Source organism: Pinus tabuliformis, chromosome 1_1 (assembly GCF_031772625.1).
Source record: "Pinus tabuliformis cultivar Carrire ecotype Pingquan chromosome 1_1, CPIR1, whole genome shotgun sequence".
Lineage (NCBI taxonomy): Eukaryota > Viridiplantae > Streptophyta > Pinopsida > Pinales > Pinaceae > Pinus > Pinus tabuliformis.
The window spans coordinates 32,601,021-32,615,725 of record NC_142297.1 but is presented as its reverse complement, the minus strand read 5'-3'; the positions used below and the strand labels follow the sequence as shown (position 1 = coordinate 32,615,725).

The 14,705-nt window shown below is 36.9% G+C and overlaps 1 protein-coding gene across 1 annotated transcript; it reads right to left on the bottom strand.

The window, feature by feature from the left end:
• Positions 1 to 3,372: 3,372 nt before the first annotated feature.
• On the bottom strand, positions 3,373 to 4,671 carry LOC149211454 (F-box/kelch-repeat protein At5g15710-like). Its single transcript, XM_089388395.1, has one exon. It carries the CDS (start codon positions 4,669 to 4,671, stop codon positions 3,373 to 3,375), a length of 1,299 nt encoding a protein of 432 aa, XP_089244521.1.
• Between the last annotated feature and the right edge of the window lie 10,034 nt (positions 4,672 to 14,705).

The window sequence follows — 14,705 nt, the reverse complement described above, 5'->3', positions numbered from 1 at the left end:
CAAATCCTAAACACTATGATGGAAATTTACCTACATTGTGAGTATTAAGCCTATGCCTAGCACATTAATCTAAGGTTTAGAACTATGGTTTACAACCATATTCCAAGGGGGCGCAAATATATGGTTTACAAATTATGGTGGTATATGGGTTAAAAACTACATGTCAAAACTATATATTAAAAACCTAAATACCATGGTGGCGTAGTTTCAAATGTCAAACCTTATATTAAAAACTATAGATATGGCACTATGGTGCAAATATATAGTAAATGGTGGGCTCAAAAATGTGATATGGTATAAAGCTATGGTGTAAAAACATGTTGAATGGCACATATATCGAACCATACACCATGGTAAAAAGGCGGAGTTTCTAAAGGTTAACCATACCAAATCACAAATATATTACAAAGTGTAATGGAAGCGAAGTGTGTAACATGATAGATACAACCAAAGTCCGCTGGCACAGGTGGCAGTCCAACACTGCAGATAGAAGGCACCTCCATACACGTTGGAGCAGTTCAGCAGTGATGCCACGGTTCCGCCAGGGTTGAACAGGTCTAGTCACCGTCGGACAAAACGGTTGTAGAACAATGCGCAAGTGGTAGTTATGTGGCACGGAGTAGGTCAAGATCACTGGGGTTTAGGTGCCACGAGGCAGAGTCCTTGTTGACCACCAAGCCAATCACCATCGATGTAAATGCCATGTCATGAGGTGAATTTTGATACCACCGCCGTAATTCATTAAACACATGTTTTGTATTTGATACTATGCACCTGTTTTATGAACTGTATTAAAAATATATATGGTTTGTATACCATATAAAAATGCGCCATACCATATGATGCGCTTTGTGGAAGCTTTTAATTTCACTAGTCCACCTAACCACAAACTACATACCATGTATCACCCGGGAGGTTCGAACTTGGAACCTGCCTGAGACATTATGAAATATTTTCAAGTGCGCCAGAGGCTAAGGAAATGAATACTAAGTTTCTGAAAGTTTTATGTATGCCTGCCATTATTCGTTTGAGCATATCTTAGCCATCCTTGGGGGCCTTTTTTGAACAAAGACATGCGTTGGAAAGGTGAGATAGAGGGATTCGTTTCTACAGTAACAAAAAGTGAATGCATATGACAGGCACTTTTTGGAAGACCGGGAGCCATCAACAATGTTTGTTGTGTTTGCATCTTTTATCATTGTTATTCATTTTTAATTTAAGTTCTAAAAGTTTGGTGTTTAAGACTTATTAGCAAATTAATTTCCCTCTTTCATTCACTTAAATGCAACCTTAGTTAATGTTGATGGAATTGCGCAAATAATCAAACTTGTTGATTTCAAATCATAATTATATGAGTGTTTTAATATAGTACCATTTTCCAATGCAAAATCATAAAGTTTCAACAATGAAAAATACATTGCATTGTCAAAAACAAGTGAAGTCAGAACGCCAAATCTCGTAATGATATTTTTTCAAGGAAGTTGATGACTTCCTAATCATTCACTTGCTTGAGTGGAACTTCTTCTGTCCACCGTGTGAAGTAATATGTGGCAGTAAGAATATAAAAATGTTGCTTCAATGAATGTAGAAATATGTCACCGATAATGTCCAAACCCCACTGTTGAAATGGTTCTTCTACAACGATAGGCTACAACAAAGCGGCTGACTTCTTCCCTCGACCAGGATACTTTTAATAGACTAGAAAATTTCAGGCATAAGCATGAGAATCCTTGAATAGCGTGGGCCAATAAAAACTGTCCGGCATGACTTGATGCACCATAGTGTCACTCACAAAGTGTCCTTCAGTTGGTCCATCATGAAGGTCACACCACACCTTTTTTGAATTTGGTGTTTCTAAGAATTTGAGTGGGACTCCATTATGGTGCTTTCTAAAAAGCAACCCCATGTACCAACACGTAAAATAAATCTTTCAATCTAAATTCCCTCTTCTATCATGTGGATAAATGGAGAACTAGATATTCGTGAAAGGCAACGATGCAGAGAGGAATCAAAGTATTAATGTAGGATCACGCAAGTTCCAGAATAAAAAAAGCTTGGCTCAAGGGAGACTCTTGTGGGCCAAAATGGATATGTCTCTGTGGTGGCCTGTACAAATTATGGACCATTTAAGGACCGAATTAAAGGTGGATTTCTAGCTCTCTTTTATGGGAGCTGTATTTACGCTTGGGTAGACCCATTTGCACAAACTGAGTAAAGTTTTAAGGGTTCCAATCATTGTGCTTTTGAGAAGGCCTTGGAAGAGGATATGTTACTTCTAAGTTAGATTATGAAATCTTTCGTGGAGCCAATTGGAAATCCCAATCTCGAATAAGAATCATGCATCATCTTGGTCTTGCTGCTCCCCCTGATTCCCATTTTAATATCATGATACATATTCATTATTTTTGGGTTGTCATCTAGTGTGTAGTTTTCGGAAAATAATATGGTCAGTCGAAAACTGAAGGAAATCATCAATGGAACTTTGCCCTTTGGTTTATGATAAAAACAAATTTTCCTAGTTTGCAGGATAGTGTAATTTTAAGTGTCTGGGAAGAGTGAAAATCCTAGGATAAATTTTATATTTATCACATTTATTCTTGAGATATCACTTAACTTTAAAGATGTCAACCAGACAAAGAAAAGTGAACTTAAAATTTTGTCTTTGTCAATCGAACAGTGCAGTGCAACTCTGCTTATTTACTTTATCCTACTCTGTGTGGGTAGAAATACTTTGTGCAAACAAGGCAATTACAACTCAAAAAATTGATGGACAATTTAATAATACTTCGAGAAATGCCTATAAATGACTTTGAGTTTAGTTCAGAAAACATAACTATTTAAGAATACCTCCAGCAATACTAAAAATGACTTTAATTTTAATAGGGTTCGTGTTTAATGTAAACCACCATAATCATTAAATAAAAACTATGTAGGATACACCAAATGTCAAAACTATTAATAATTTAATAAAAAAATATTCTCATACTACGGGACACAATTGAGCTATTCATATATGAAAGAGACCTCGTCAGGACACAATTGAACTATTCATATATGAATGAGATCTCATCAAACTAAAATTAACTGAAACAAAATATTTAAAATTAACTGAAACAAAATATTTAATAGAAAAACCAATATGAAATATTTTAAACTCAAAATTCTAAATATCTAAGGACATTTTATTTTTGATAAACCAATCTGAAATCGCGTTTCACGGGACTTTGATAAGTAAGTTTAACTGAAACAAAATATTTAAAATTAACTGAAACAAAATATTTAATAGAAAAACCAATGTGAAATATTTTAAACGTCAAAATTCTAAATATCTAAAGACATTTTATTTTAGATAAACCAATGTGAAATCGCGTTTCACGGGACTTTGATAAGTAAGTTTGGTTCAACGTCTATAGCTCCATATTCGGCGGCCTTACTGAAGGGACAGCTGGGAAGCCAACTCCATGTGTTATCAATCAAATTGTAAGCAATGATATCATCAATTAAATTATAAGCAATAACATCTCTAGATCTGGATTGGGTATTCCCAAAGAGTGAATGTGCGAAACAAACGTGATGTCCAACTCCTCTGCAATCCCAACCTGAATAATACACTCGTCCAATTTTTGCCATCCATTCCCGGCAAAGGGAGGAAGGCATCTGTGCAATCTTCACCCATTCCCACGCTGGAGAGTTGGACAGAGGCACCCGGTGGCCCTCCTCACTGTTAAACTTGAATTCCCACACACTAATCACAGCCACGACCTCGCGCTTCCTTTGTCCACCAGCGTGTCGAACAGAAACAGAAACGTTGTTAGCAGAGATGACAAGGAGACGGGAAAGGCAAGTGATCATCCGCCAATGTAGAATGTCCTTGTGAAATTTCCGAGGGAATGGTGCAAAATGCATGGGAATGGGGTTGGGCGTTATTTCAGAACCGGTTCCTTCCTCTAAGGGAATGGTGAAACACCCGATACCACCCACTTGTCGCCCCGCATCTTTCCACAAACAGTGTGTGTAGAATGTTCCGTTGCAGTAGAAAAGCTTAGTGAATGTTTGGAACCTTACATTCTCTGGAAGGTATCCCGCTATTTTCCATCCTTTTTGGGACGGTTCGTAAATTTCCACCAACTGTTGTCTTCCCAGCGACCAGCGGGTCCCAACAGCTGCAACTTTGTATGTAGTGCCATTATCTTTCTCATCCACGACAATGCAATCTGAGTAGCGACTTGCCTGTGGGGCTGGAATTTCAACGAACGTCCGTGTATAAGGATTGCAGAGTCTGCGATAGTTATTAAAATAACCGAATTTTCCTCCCGTAACCAAGATGAGTCCTCCCACAGATTGTTTGAAATAACCGATATCTCGCCAGTCCCCGTCCTTAAGGAATGAAAGGTCAAGACAGGAGTTAATCCAGGTCCTTGTGTAAAAACAGAAAGCCATACATGGAGTTTTCATACTGAAATCGCACACAAGCAGCCGAGTCTGATTGCCGTTGTTGAGAGATGCCTCACCCCACCTGGTTAGGAAGTAGTTTGAAGAAAGAAAGTCGTTCCATTGCTTGCAAATCATGCGATAACTATGTACGAATTCCACCGGCATACGTGCACATATCTCCACTTGAAAGTCAAATGGCAATTCGTTCCACCATGAAGCCGCCTTTTCCATTTCCATATTTATAACTCAAGGGACCAATACAAATACAAAGTCGAGGAATAGTTAATGTATGAAATATGACTCCATATCTATATATATATATATATATATATATATATATAGCACAAGTATGAAGATTGAGTCTCATTGAAACAAAATATGGCAAGTCGGTTCAGAGCTTATGTTATGAATAGAAAGTACGCCGACTTCATATAGAAAAATATAATATTATAGATAAATGAAAAGAATCCGGCATTTATAAAATGTATTATTATAAAGGAAACAATAATTTTTCGTGATTAAATTTTCTTTTAATGGGTAAACTCACTGCCCGTATGTGCTAGGCTAATTTCTAGTTTTATTTATAAAATATTATTAATAATAAATAATAATAATTTATTATTATTATTATTATTTCTTAATTAATTATAAATGAATTAATTTATTATTCTATTTTTAATAGTAATGAGTATATTTTATTAGGTTTAATCAGTAATTTTATAGAAACTCTTGCCACTATTTTAGTAAATGTTACATGAGTCAGCATGTTTCGGGAGACTCAAACCCACCCCGGTTACTTGGGACATAACCATTCTGCAATCAAGCTGAAGAATGTAAATCCGATGGTGCAACCTATTAGAGGAATGGCAAGATATTGTCCAATCTATTGAAAATATTTCTTATTGATGTCAAAGGTTGTCCAAATTAAAGAGGAGATTACATAGTCAAAAACTAAACTGTGAGACATTTCCAACTGTATATGGCACTCCCTCTAATTCCATAAGAATAAAGAGATATGAAATATTTTGTTAAGATGACCCAAATAAAATACAAGTAGGATACATTTGGATACCCTATCTTTGAAGGAATTGTTACTCCAATTACTTAGCTCAAATGGGAGCATAGGATATATTATTGGAAAGATTATTCCATGGTGTAGGCTTTGAACTTTTATAAAAATTATTATAAACCTGAACCGCCACAACCAAGTTTCGAATTATAATTAAAAGACGATAGCTTATCCTTATATGAAAGGCCAAGTCCAAGCCTTCTTTTCTAATAGCCACTGAGACCTATGACTATATGTGTAATTGGCACTAGTGCGACCGAAATGATTAGCCCTTGGCAATTATACTATTCCCTCCTCACAATGCAACCACGCCATGAGACCTGGGTCCCTACTCTCTTTATTTGTCAGCGTATGCATGTCCCTCGAGCCATACATGTCCACAACCCTTTTATCTGTGGAGACATGTCACCCAACCTGTCCAAAGATGTGTGCAAACGGAATCCTCCAAGAGACACACTCCAAGGAAACTATCTAGAAGAAGCATCAAAAATGTGGAACTTGCACTGTTCATTTTTTTTTTTATTGGAGTTGTTAATAGATATAGGAAGCTTCACAAGTATGAGTTTTAATATATCAACTTTCTAGGTCCACTATCCAGATCCACTATCAAGACATGGAAAAAATGTGAAGAGCAAAGGAGAGATATATAGTGGGTACTTATGGTTAGGAATCCCTAGGGCTGAGTAGGGTCAAAATGTTTAATATAGATTAAGGTTGTATATTAAATAATAAGCCTTTGAGATATATAATAAAAATATATGGTAGAGATTTGTTTGTCCCTACAAATTTTTAGGAAGTCTAGATCAACTGCTCTTCTTTTAACTAATATTCTTAGATTTTCAAGTGAACAAACCTCATAGTGGATACCCCTTCCATATTGGGCTGAAATTGCAGTATTCATTTTTCTCTAATTCGAGTTGTTAATAGATATAGGAAGATTCATAGATATGAGAATTAATATCGATGTTTCAGAGCCACTATCTAAGTCCATTACCAAGACATGGACAAAATGTGAGGAGTAGAGGATAGATATATAGTTGATACATATGGTTAGGAAACCCTAGGGTCAAGTAAGATCAAAATATATAACATAGTTTGAGGTTTTATATTAAATAGTAAAACTTATAGATATATAATAAAAATTGATGGTCAAGATCTATTTGTCCCTATATGTGAAACTTGTTGGAAGACTTTAATAAAAGAAAACATGGTGTATGATGTTTAAAAATACTTAGCTTAGAAAGCATATTTTTATGGGAAGTGTCTTAGCACTTGCTTCATTCATGTCAGATCAAGAACACGTCTCTCTTATGAAATTATGAGTAGGAGTATTGCGCTTATAGTGAATAATGTAATGAAATTTCAAACCCTATATTGAGATCAAGGCTATAAACATGTCAAAACTAAATGTTGTTGAAAGTCATTGAAATATGATGTAGACCTATCCTCAAGTTTTGTTAGCACACGAAGGCTAGTTGGGAGTGTTTCTAGTCAACAATGGATAAGTTGTCTCTTTTTATTTCCTATGGTAAAATATCATTCAACCCTTGGTGTTAGAGGCTTTCAAGGATTCCTGTTTGTAAGGAGTTTTTTCAGAGAAGGGCTTCATGCGCCACACCTTGATCATTTACAAACAAACTTCTTCAATTTGGATGGAGGTTGTAGCATGACATATTAGTCCATCAACAATGTCAGACCTATAAACAATATCATAGTTGTTCACATGGTGTCTACAGGAGAACCATTGGTTTGGAGACCTTGTACATATAGATCTAAAATACTTATTGTATCCAACCTGTGCGCATGGTTATTATGAAGTGATAGTAAATTTTAACCCTAGGGATGACTTCTTTAAGTGGTAAAATTATGTTATAAATTCATATATACCTAGAACAGCTTACCATCACTAGTTTTTGGGGATGAATACCCAATTTTCGGGCAAGAAAATTCAGAAGAATCCTTAAATTTCAGAGGGACAAGTTAAGTCTCTTTTGAGAGATAACGTATTGGAGATAATCACAACAATTCTTTCAATGGGAGTACATATGAATGGAATTTGATCCCTTTTACCCGGAGCACAAAAACAAATTTATACTAGTTTGGGATATTAAGAGTTGTAGGTGGAAGGAATTTTATCATAATTTTGAATGTCATTGAGAATCATTCTCTACATATTAATACTAAAGATAATATATGAAGGTAAAATAATCGCATTGGTCTCTTTTACTAAAAATACAAAGGTTGGACAAATTGTTCAAAAGGAAAACAAAGTAAGATTTGGGAAGTGTTCAATTGAAAAGAGTGGAAACAATGCCATTAGAGTTATGAAGAATAAAATCATAGCAATGGCTATGTAATTTATTTATTTTTATGGGATTTTTATTGTTGGACAATGATTCATCAATTGACCAAGACTATTATTCCATGAGAGTATATATCAACATGTCCTCGAGCAATTGCTTGATGCATATAATTAAGTCAAATTGGGTGGTATTCTTAATAAACATATATTGTTGGGACCATTGCATAGTCGTTGTTATAGACATATTTGGGCACCGCAACCCCAATATTATATGTCCATAAATCAAGGGCTTCTATGTCCCTAAAAGCATTGTTTCATACCCTAAAGGAACAAGGTCAGCTGATTACATCATCTCCCAGAAGTTCTCCATGAAAAACTGCTCAGAACTGGTCCAAACTGGACCATCTCACCTGCTCCATGGTCAAAGTGTGATGCATCCCACCTAATGCACACGGGGGGTGTGATGCATACTGAAAAGCCTTTTTATGGGGTGCGATGGGTGAGAGTAGACAAATGGTAGAGAGAGTTTGGAAGATGGATGATCATGGAATCTTCCAGAAACTTCTCCTGTGACACTTGCCTCTCTGAATTTGCCCAGGGATGAGTAAGAGATCATGAAATATCCAAGTGGAAGTGAGAACTATCAAAGAAATGACACTAATAAAAAACCCAGAAGTTGACTCACCCACCTGCAAACATCTATATATGGATCCCTCATCCTAGAGATCCAGAGGCTGGAATTTTGCATCTTGTAAGGAAGTGTTGTTGGTTTCTCTGTGGAACATCATAGTGTTGGGTGATCTAGCTTTTCATGAGGTGAAGAAGGGATTTCATGCTGGGAGGATGGCGCTGGATTAGATCAATGGGTTGTAATCCTCTCTTCTACTACTTCTATCAATAAAGCTATTTGAGTTTTCCTCCATATTCTTGTATGTCTTTGAATGCTGAATTGATATATGCATTTGTATGGTCAATATATGTCTGATCCTATATTGTTTATGATTATAGATCTCTATGCTTTGATGGTATTATGCCACTTTGACTCTACAGGTGTTCTCTGAAGTGGGACAAGCGAGTAGGGAGTGGCAAATATTTGTTAAAGGGGAGAGGAAACAAGCAAGGAGCCAAGAGGAAGACTGAGGTTGGTACTCTTTGCTTCTCTCTCATCTATTTTTCATAAAGGAAAACACAAGTAACTTTAGTTTGTTTGTTTCTAAGATAGCTACCCGTCTTAGTGGGACTAACAGCTCTGAATGGACACTAGTTTTCCTGATAGCAAAATGGTGACTCCGCTAGGGAGCGAATAGCTTGTTTGCTTGTTTCTAGTTTGTTTACTTTATAAGCTATAGATGGAGCCTGAAGTTAAGCCAACTAGCCTTCAAACTGCTTTTGCTATGCAACTGCAAAGTAGATAAACGCTGCTTCAGTCAATCTTCGGGTTAGTTTATGAATTAAACATCTGACTTGCAAACATCCTGTTGGCATTATGATACATATGTTGTACTTGATGGCAACCCACTCATCTCAGATGATAAATTATAGTGCAGAAAAGTTCACGCACTTTCATGAAGATAAAAGTTTCTTTCATGTAGAGAAAATTTCACGCACTTTTATGAAGAGAAAAGTTTATTTCATGTAGAGAAAAGTTCACGCACTTTTATGCAGAGAAAAGTTTATTTCATGTAGAGAAAAGTTCAAGCACTTTTATGCAGAGAAAATTTTATTTCATGTAGAGAAAAGTTCACGCACTTTTATGCAGAGAAAAGTTTATTTCATGTAGAGAAAAGTTCACGCACTTTTATGCAGAGAAAAGTTTATTTCATGTAGAGAAAAAGTTCACGCACTTTCATGCAAGGAAAAGCGCGTATATGTTGGAGAACTTACCTTTGGTCCATGGTAGTTAGTCCTTGGTATTTGAACCTATGGTTTTGGACCATGGTACCTCGTCAAAAGTGTGTATATGTTGGAGAACTTACCTTTGGTCCATGGTAGTTAGTCCTTGGTATTTGAACCTATGGTTTTGGACCATGGTACCTCGTCAAAAGTGTGTATATGTTGGAGAACATACCTTTGGTCCATGGTAGTTAGTCCTTGGTATTTGAACCTATGGTTTTGGACCATGGTACCTCATCAAAAGTGTTGATCTCACGCACTTTAATGGTTGGTTCATGGTATTAGTCCGACAGTTTTTTGATCCTATGGTTTTGGTCTGTGGTATTGCATCCAAAAGTGTTGATCCCAAGTATTAAGCCAGTGGTATTGTGTTATTATGGTTTTGGACCGTGGTATTGAGAAAGGAATAAGGTTATAAAAGAGGAAGGAGATCATTTGGCAAAGCATCATCTGAATTATTGAATATCTGATAAAGTGCTAGATCTGGAATATTGTGATTGGGTTATAGTGCAGATCTGGATCTGAGCTAAAGAGAGATCTCACCGGTTGATGGAGAACAAGATCTAAGGATAGATCGGGATCAAATGGTTTGAAATGAACTATCTCTATATATTTGATTATGCTTATTCTAGATCTGTATATTGAAAAATGATCTGAACTGGGTATAACTTAAGTTTGAAATCGCTGCAAGTCATGTTTGAATATTTATAGATCTGTACGTGGGTTGGCTTTGGTGTAAGCGCGTATATATGCAGGTTTGGTTCATTGTAGCAGTGTATACAATTTGAGCTATGATATTTGAAGTCACAGGTGGTTCTGGTTGTTGATGGGTTCTGATGACAGTTTAAAGGTGTCAGTATTCTGCATATCCTGTTTGATTGATTGTGTTTAGCTTCAATATTGATGGATGAGAACTAATATTGGATCAGGATCATAATGACTCATATTTGTGTGTTCTGATGGACTAGATCTGGGTGCTAACACATATATTATCCTTGTATATGTATTGATCTGGTGTTTGGGTGATTCAGAAGATTGATTGATTATGTGCTTCAATGATATTAATGGGTCCAGTATGAAAATTGGATGAAACGTGGCCTTTCAGATTATGTGTTGTGCTTCAGGAATATCCAGTCTGAAAATGCATGAAACGTGGTACTTGGAGGAGAGAAGATTGTAGGTTGGTGCCTACATACTAGTATCTAAGCTAGTACAAGAGAAAAGGGGGTTGTAGCTCCCGTACTGGTATAAGACTGCACCAGTACTAATATTGTAAAAGGATTTTCTTATTAAGAAGAAGATTGAGATGATTTGCAGCAGGTGGTTTTCTCCCACATTGGGTTTCCACCTTATATCATGGTGTTCATGTGTGTGACTTATGTGTGATGATCTGTTCTATTTTACTGCACCAATTGACTGTTAATATGGTTGATAATGTTCTAATGCACTCATTAAGGATCAACTAACTGAATCATAAGAAGTTGTGGAAGTAGCATATATGAATCTGAATATGAAAATGAAAAAGTTTTATTAATGTAATAATACTGATTCACCCCCCCCCTCTCAGTATTATTTCCAACACATCCTAAGTGCCCTGGTGGTGGCTCAAGTAACCTCATTAGATCATCCCCTATGTTTTGTATTTACTGACTATTGTTAGCTCAACCTAAATCCCTGAACTAAGCTGCAAATTGTGACAAAAAACCAAGCCTCGTCTCATCCTTTTGACAGTTTGGATGCATAACACCTCCCCTATGTTGTAGGTGAGATGAATCCCTGTTTCCCTGTGTTATAGGTGCGATGATCAAATAAGATTTTTTCTGCCTCCAGATTTCGGTTTTTCTTCATTCTCTTCAGCTTTATTTAGGAGTTTTGTTGTCTATGATCAGTATACCACTGTTGAAACTCCCTTCCTTTGCATTATTCAACCTCCATTGTACAAAGAATTGTGAATGTTTTTATGTATTTTTCGCCATTTACAGTTATCATTTACAAATAGTAGCTTAATCGAACTTTCGTCTTTTGATTTGAAAGTGTCGCAAGTGTTGTTTTCATTCAAAGAAAAGAATCCTCCTCTTTTTGATAGTCGATTACACTGTTACTCTTGTATTCGATTTGAATTAATAGTATTTCAAGTGTCGAAAGCGGTTTTCAATTCAAAATCGCAAAGTGTCGTCCTTGTCTTCCTTTCGTCTTTTGAAAAGAAAATTGTTAGTACTATCACTTTGAATGAAAAGATAGTTCAGATTTGTACTTAGCATTCTTTTTGTCATTCACACATTAAGAAAGCGGAAAACAAATACATGCATGTGCATTTTCATTTAGACTACTTATGGAGATTGATTTAGGGCAATTCATCTTAGTGTGTGCTCTCTGCTCTATGTTGAAAGAATTTCGTTTCTCATTCCTTAGTAGCTAGGATTTTCATTGCAAAAAGAGAAATAAACGACTGTTTATCATATTAGATTGTATATTTAGGAGTTATAAATCTACATCACGCGGTGAACCTTAAAGGCAAACTTCTTAAGAAAGATCAACTGCAAAATAAATTTCAGTGAACATAAAAATGCTTTGGAACCTAACGCACAACATTTAGAAGTCTATGCTAGAGATATATTCCAATGTCGTAAAGCCTGGTAACTATCGCTTTCATCATAGGTTGGGTGATTCCTCCTCTTTGAGACGACAAGTGTGAGTACGGACTTGTGCTCCCACGTACCGTCGAGTATATATTGGGAGACCACAATAGGATATATCCTTTATCCTTAGGAAGCCATGTCTGCTGCCCTATCGATTGTAATGCACTGAACACAACATTCAGGAAGATTGACTATCGTACTATAAAAAGTATTCTACAGTTTTGCGATTGGTTTGGTAATCCTTTTGTCTAGATTTCTAGAGTAGTCACTTTCGTTCCTTTTCAGACTCCTTAACAGAAAAACTTCATCTGAGCACTTGTCAATTCAGGCCCATTAAAAATCGAAGGCGACTAGAGTCATCTTTAGCTTTTTCTCGACTCTTAAAAATTGAAAAAGCAAGTTGTGTCAAAGCGTCATAAAATTCATTTAATTCGGAATAACATTTTCCCCTTTTTATTTTGAGTTGATCAAGTTATCCACAATCATGGAAGAAAGTCAATCAAAACCCCATCGTTCGTGGAGACTAACGAGCCAACCGTCTTTGACTCTGGAAATGGAACCATTCTGGGCCAAGCGAACTCGTTTAACTGGGGCAAAATCTCTTGGTTTGTTTGAAACTTGTGTTCCAACATCCTCAGAGATTCCAGTTACTCCAACTATTTATGGTATCCCTGCCTCTATAGAAGAAGTTCCGCAGTTACAAGAGGACATTAGAACTGATCCTAGTGTAATGGTTAACACTTCTATTCTTGAATTGGCTCCATCTAGAGCTAATTCAGAAAGTGTCACCCCTACAACATTTGTCGTTGCAGTGTCTACACCTTCTTCGGCACTAGAAATATTTTACGGACCTGACGGTCTACCTCTTCCACCTAGACTAATTGCCATAGAAGAGATTACGAAGGATCTTCCATCCAGTACTCCATTGCATTTTGGAACTGGGATCCACCTATATCCTTCTACTTTAGAAGTTAGTCTCCCTTCATCACAAGTTCCTGTAGAATCGCTAGGAAGTCTTTTGGATAGACTCGATATGTCTAAACAACCATCGACATCTATGATTGTGTCATCTGATATAGCAGTAGTAGAACCTCCTGCCGCCACTTCGACAATGTTCGTTGGTATACCATTTGTTCCAACTAGCTCTCAACCACTAGATGAAGTCCACCCAGGGACTGTTTCGACAGTATGGTCTATTCCCGTTTGTTCGTCCGGAATAATATCTGGAATTTCTTATGTTGAGTCTCAGGAAATTGATCCTTCGCAATAGTATCAATTTGGGTAGTCCGGTCTCCAAAGGCCAATCTCTCCTTTGAGCACTACATTGCCGCTGTATGGGGGGTAGTATGCCCTTTCATTGTTCCCTCTGGGAGAACAACCATACGAGAGTTCACAACATAATTCAGGTCAAGTTGGAATTACATCCAGTGGTTGGGTGCCAATACTTCCTCAACAACCAAGAGTTGTATATTCAACACAACCAAGTCTACCTGTGTCGAATATCCCCACTACACTGGCTATTGTGATGGTATTACAAGTACAAGTGTTTCCTGTTGTATGCCAACCTCAAGTTTCTTAGGTCATAATAAAACAGCCTCTTGTCTCCATGACACAACCACAATCGCCGATTAGTGGCTCCTTAACTGGAGCGACTCAGGCTCAAAAGGGTACTATTACCCCTCATCTTGGTCAGACAACTAGTATTGGACAACATCAAATGGCTTCACAACCATGGCTAGTACAATATCAACAACCGCAATTCCAACAAGCTTACCAAGGACTTGAGAAACAAAGCTTTGCAGGTAATGGGCAGTCGTATATTCAAAACGGTCACCATCAATCATATCATAATGGTTATTCCCATCAACCTTATCAAATTTATCAACATCAAATACATTACGCTGGTATGCAAAGACCCACTTCTCAGGCGATCCCATCTTATCTTGGGTATGCTTCGCCAAACCTGAATCAATAGTTACCCTTCGTAGCAACTTTAGAATTACCAGATCTGAATCGGCTAACAAATGATCCAATTGCTTATGCCCCTTGGTGGCCGGAAATTCCTCATAAGATTCCGTCAAATATTCCTAAATTCAATGGAAATCTAAGTGAATATTCGTCGAATCATGTGATGACCTTTCATCTATGGTGTTCGTCCAACACTCTCAATGATGATTTGATTAGGCGTTGCCTTTTTCAACAAACGTTAACTAGTCCGGCAGCAAAATGGTACATCGAATTGCCTAGAGCTTCATTTGATAACTTCAACGCCCTTGCCACCACCTTTTTAACCCATTTTTAGTTACTGATAATGTATGGAACAGGAACAAATCTTCTTACCAATTTTAAGCAAACGACAGTGACTCAC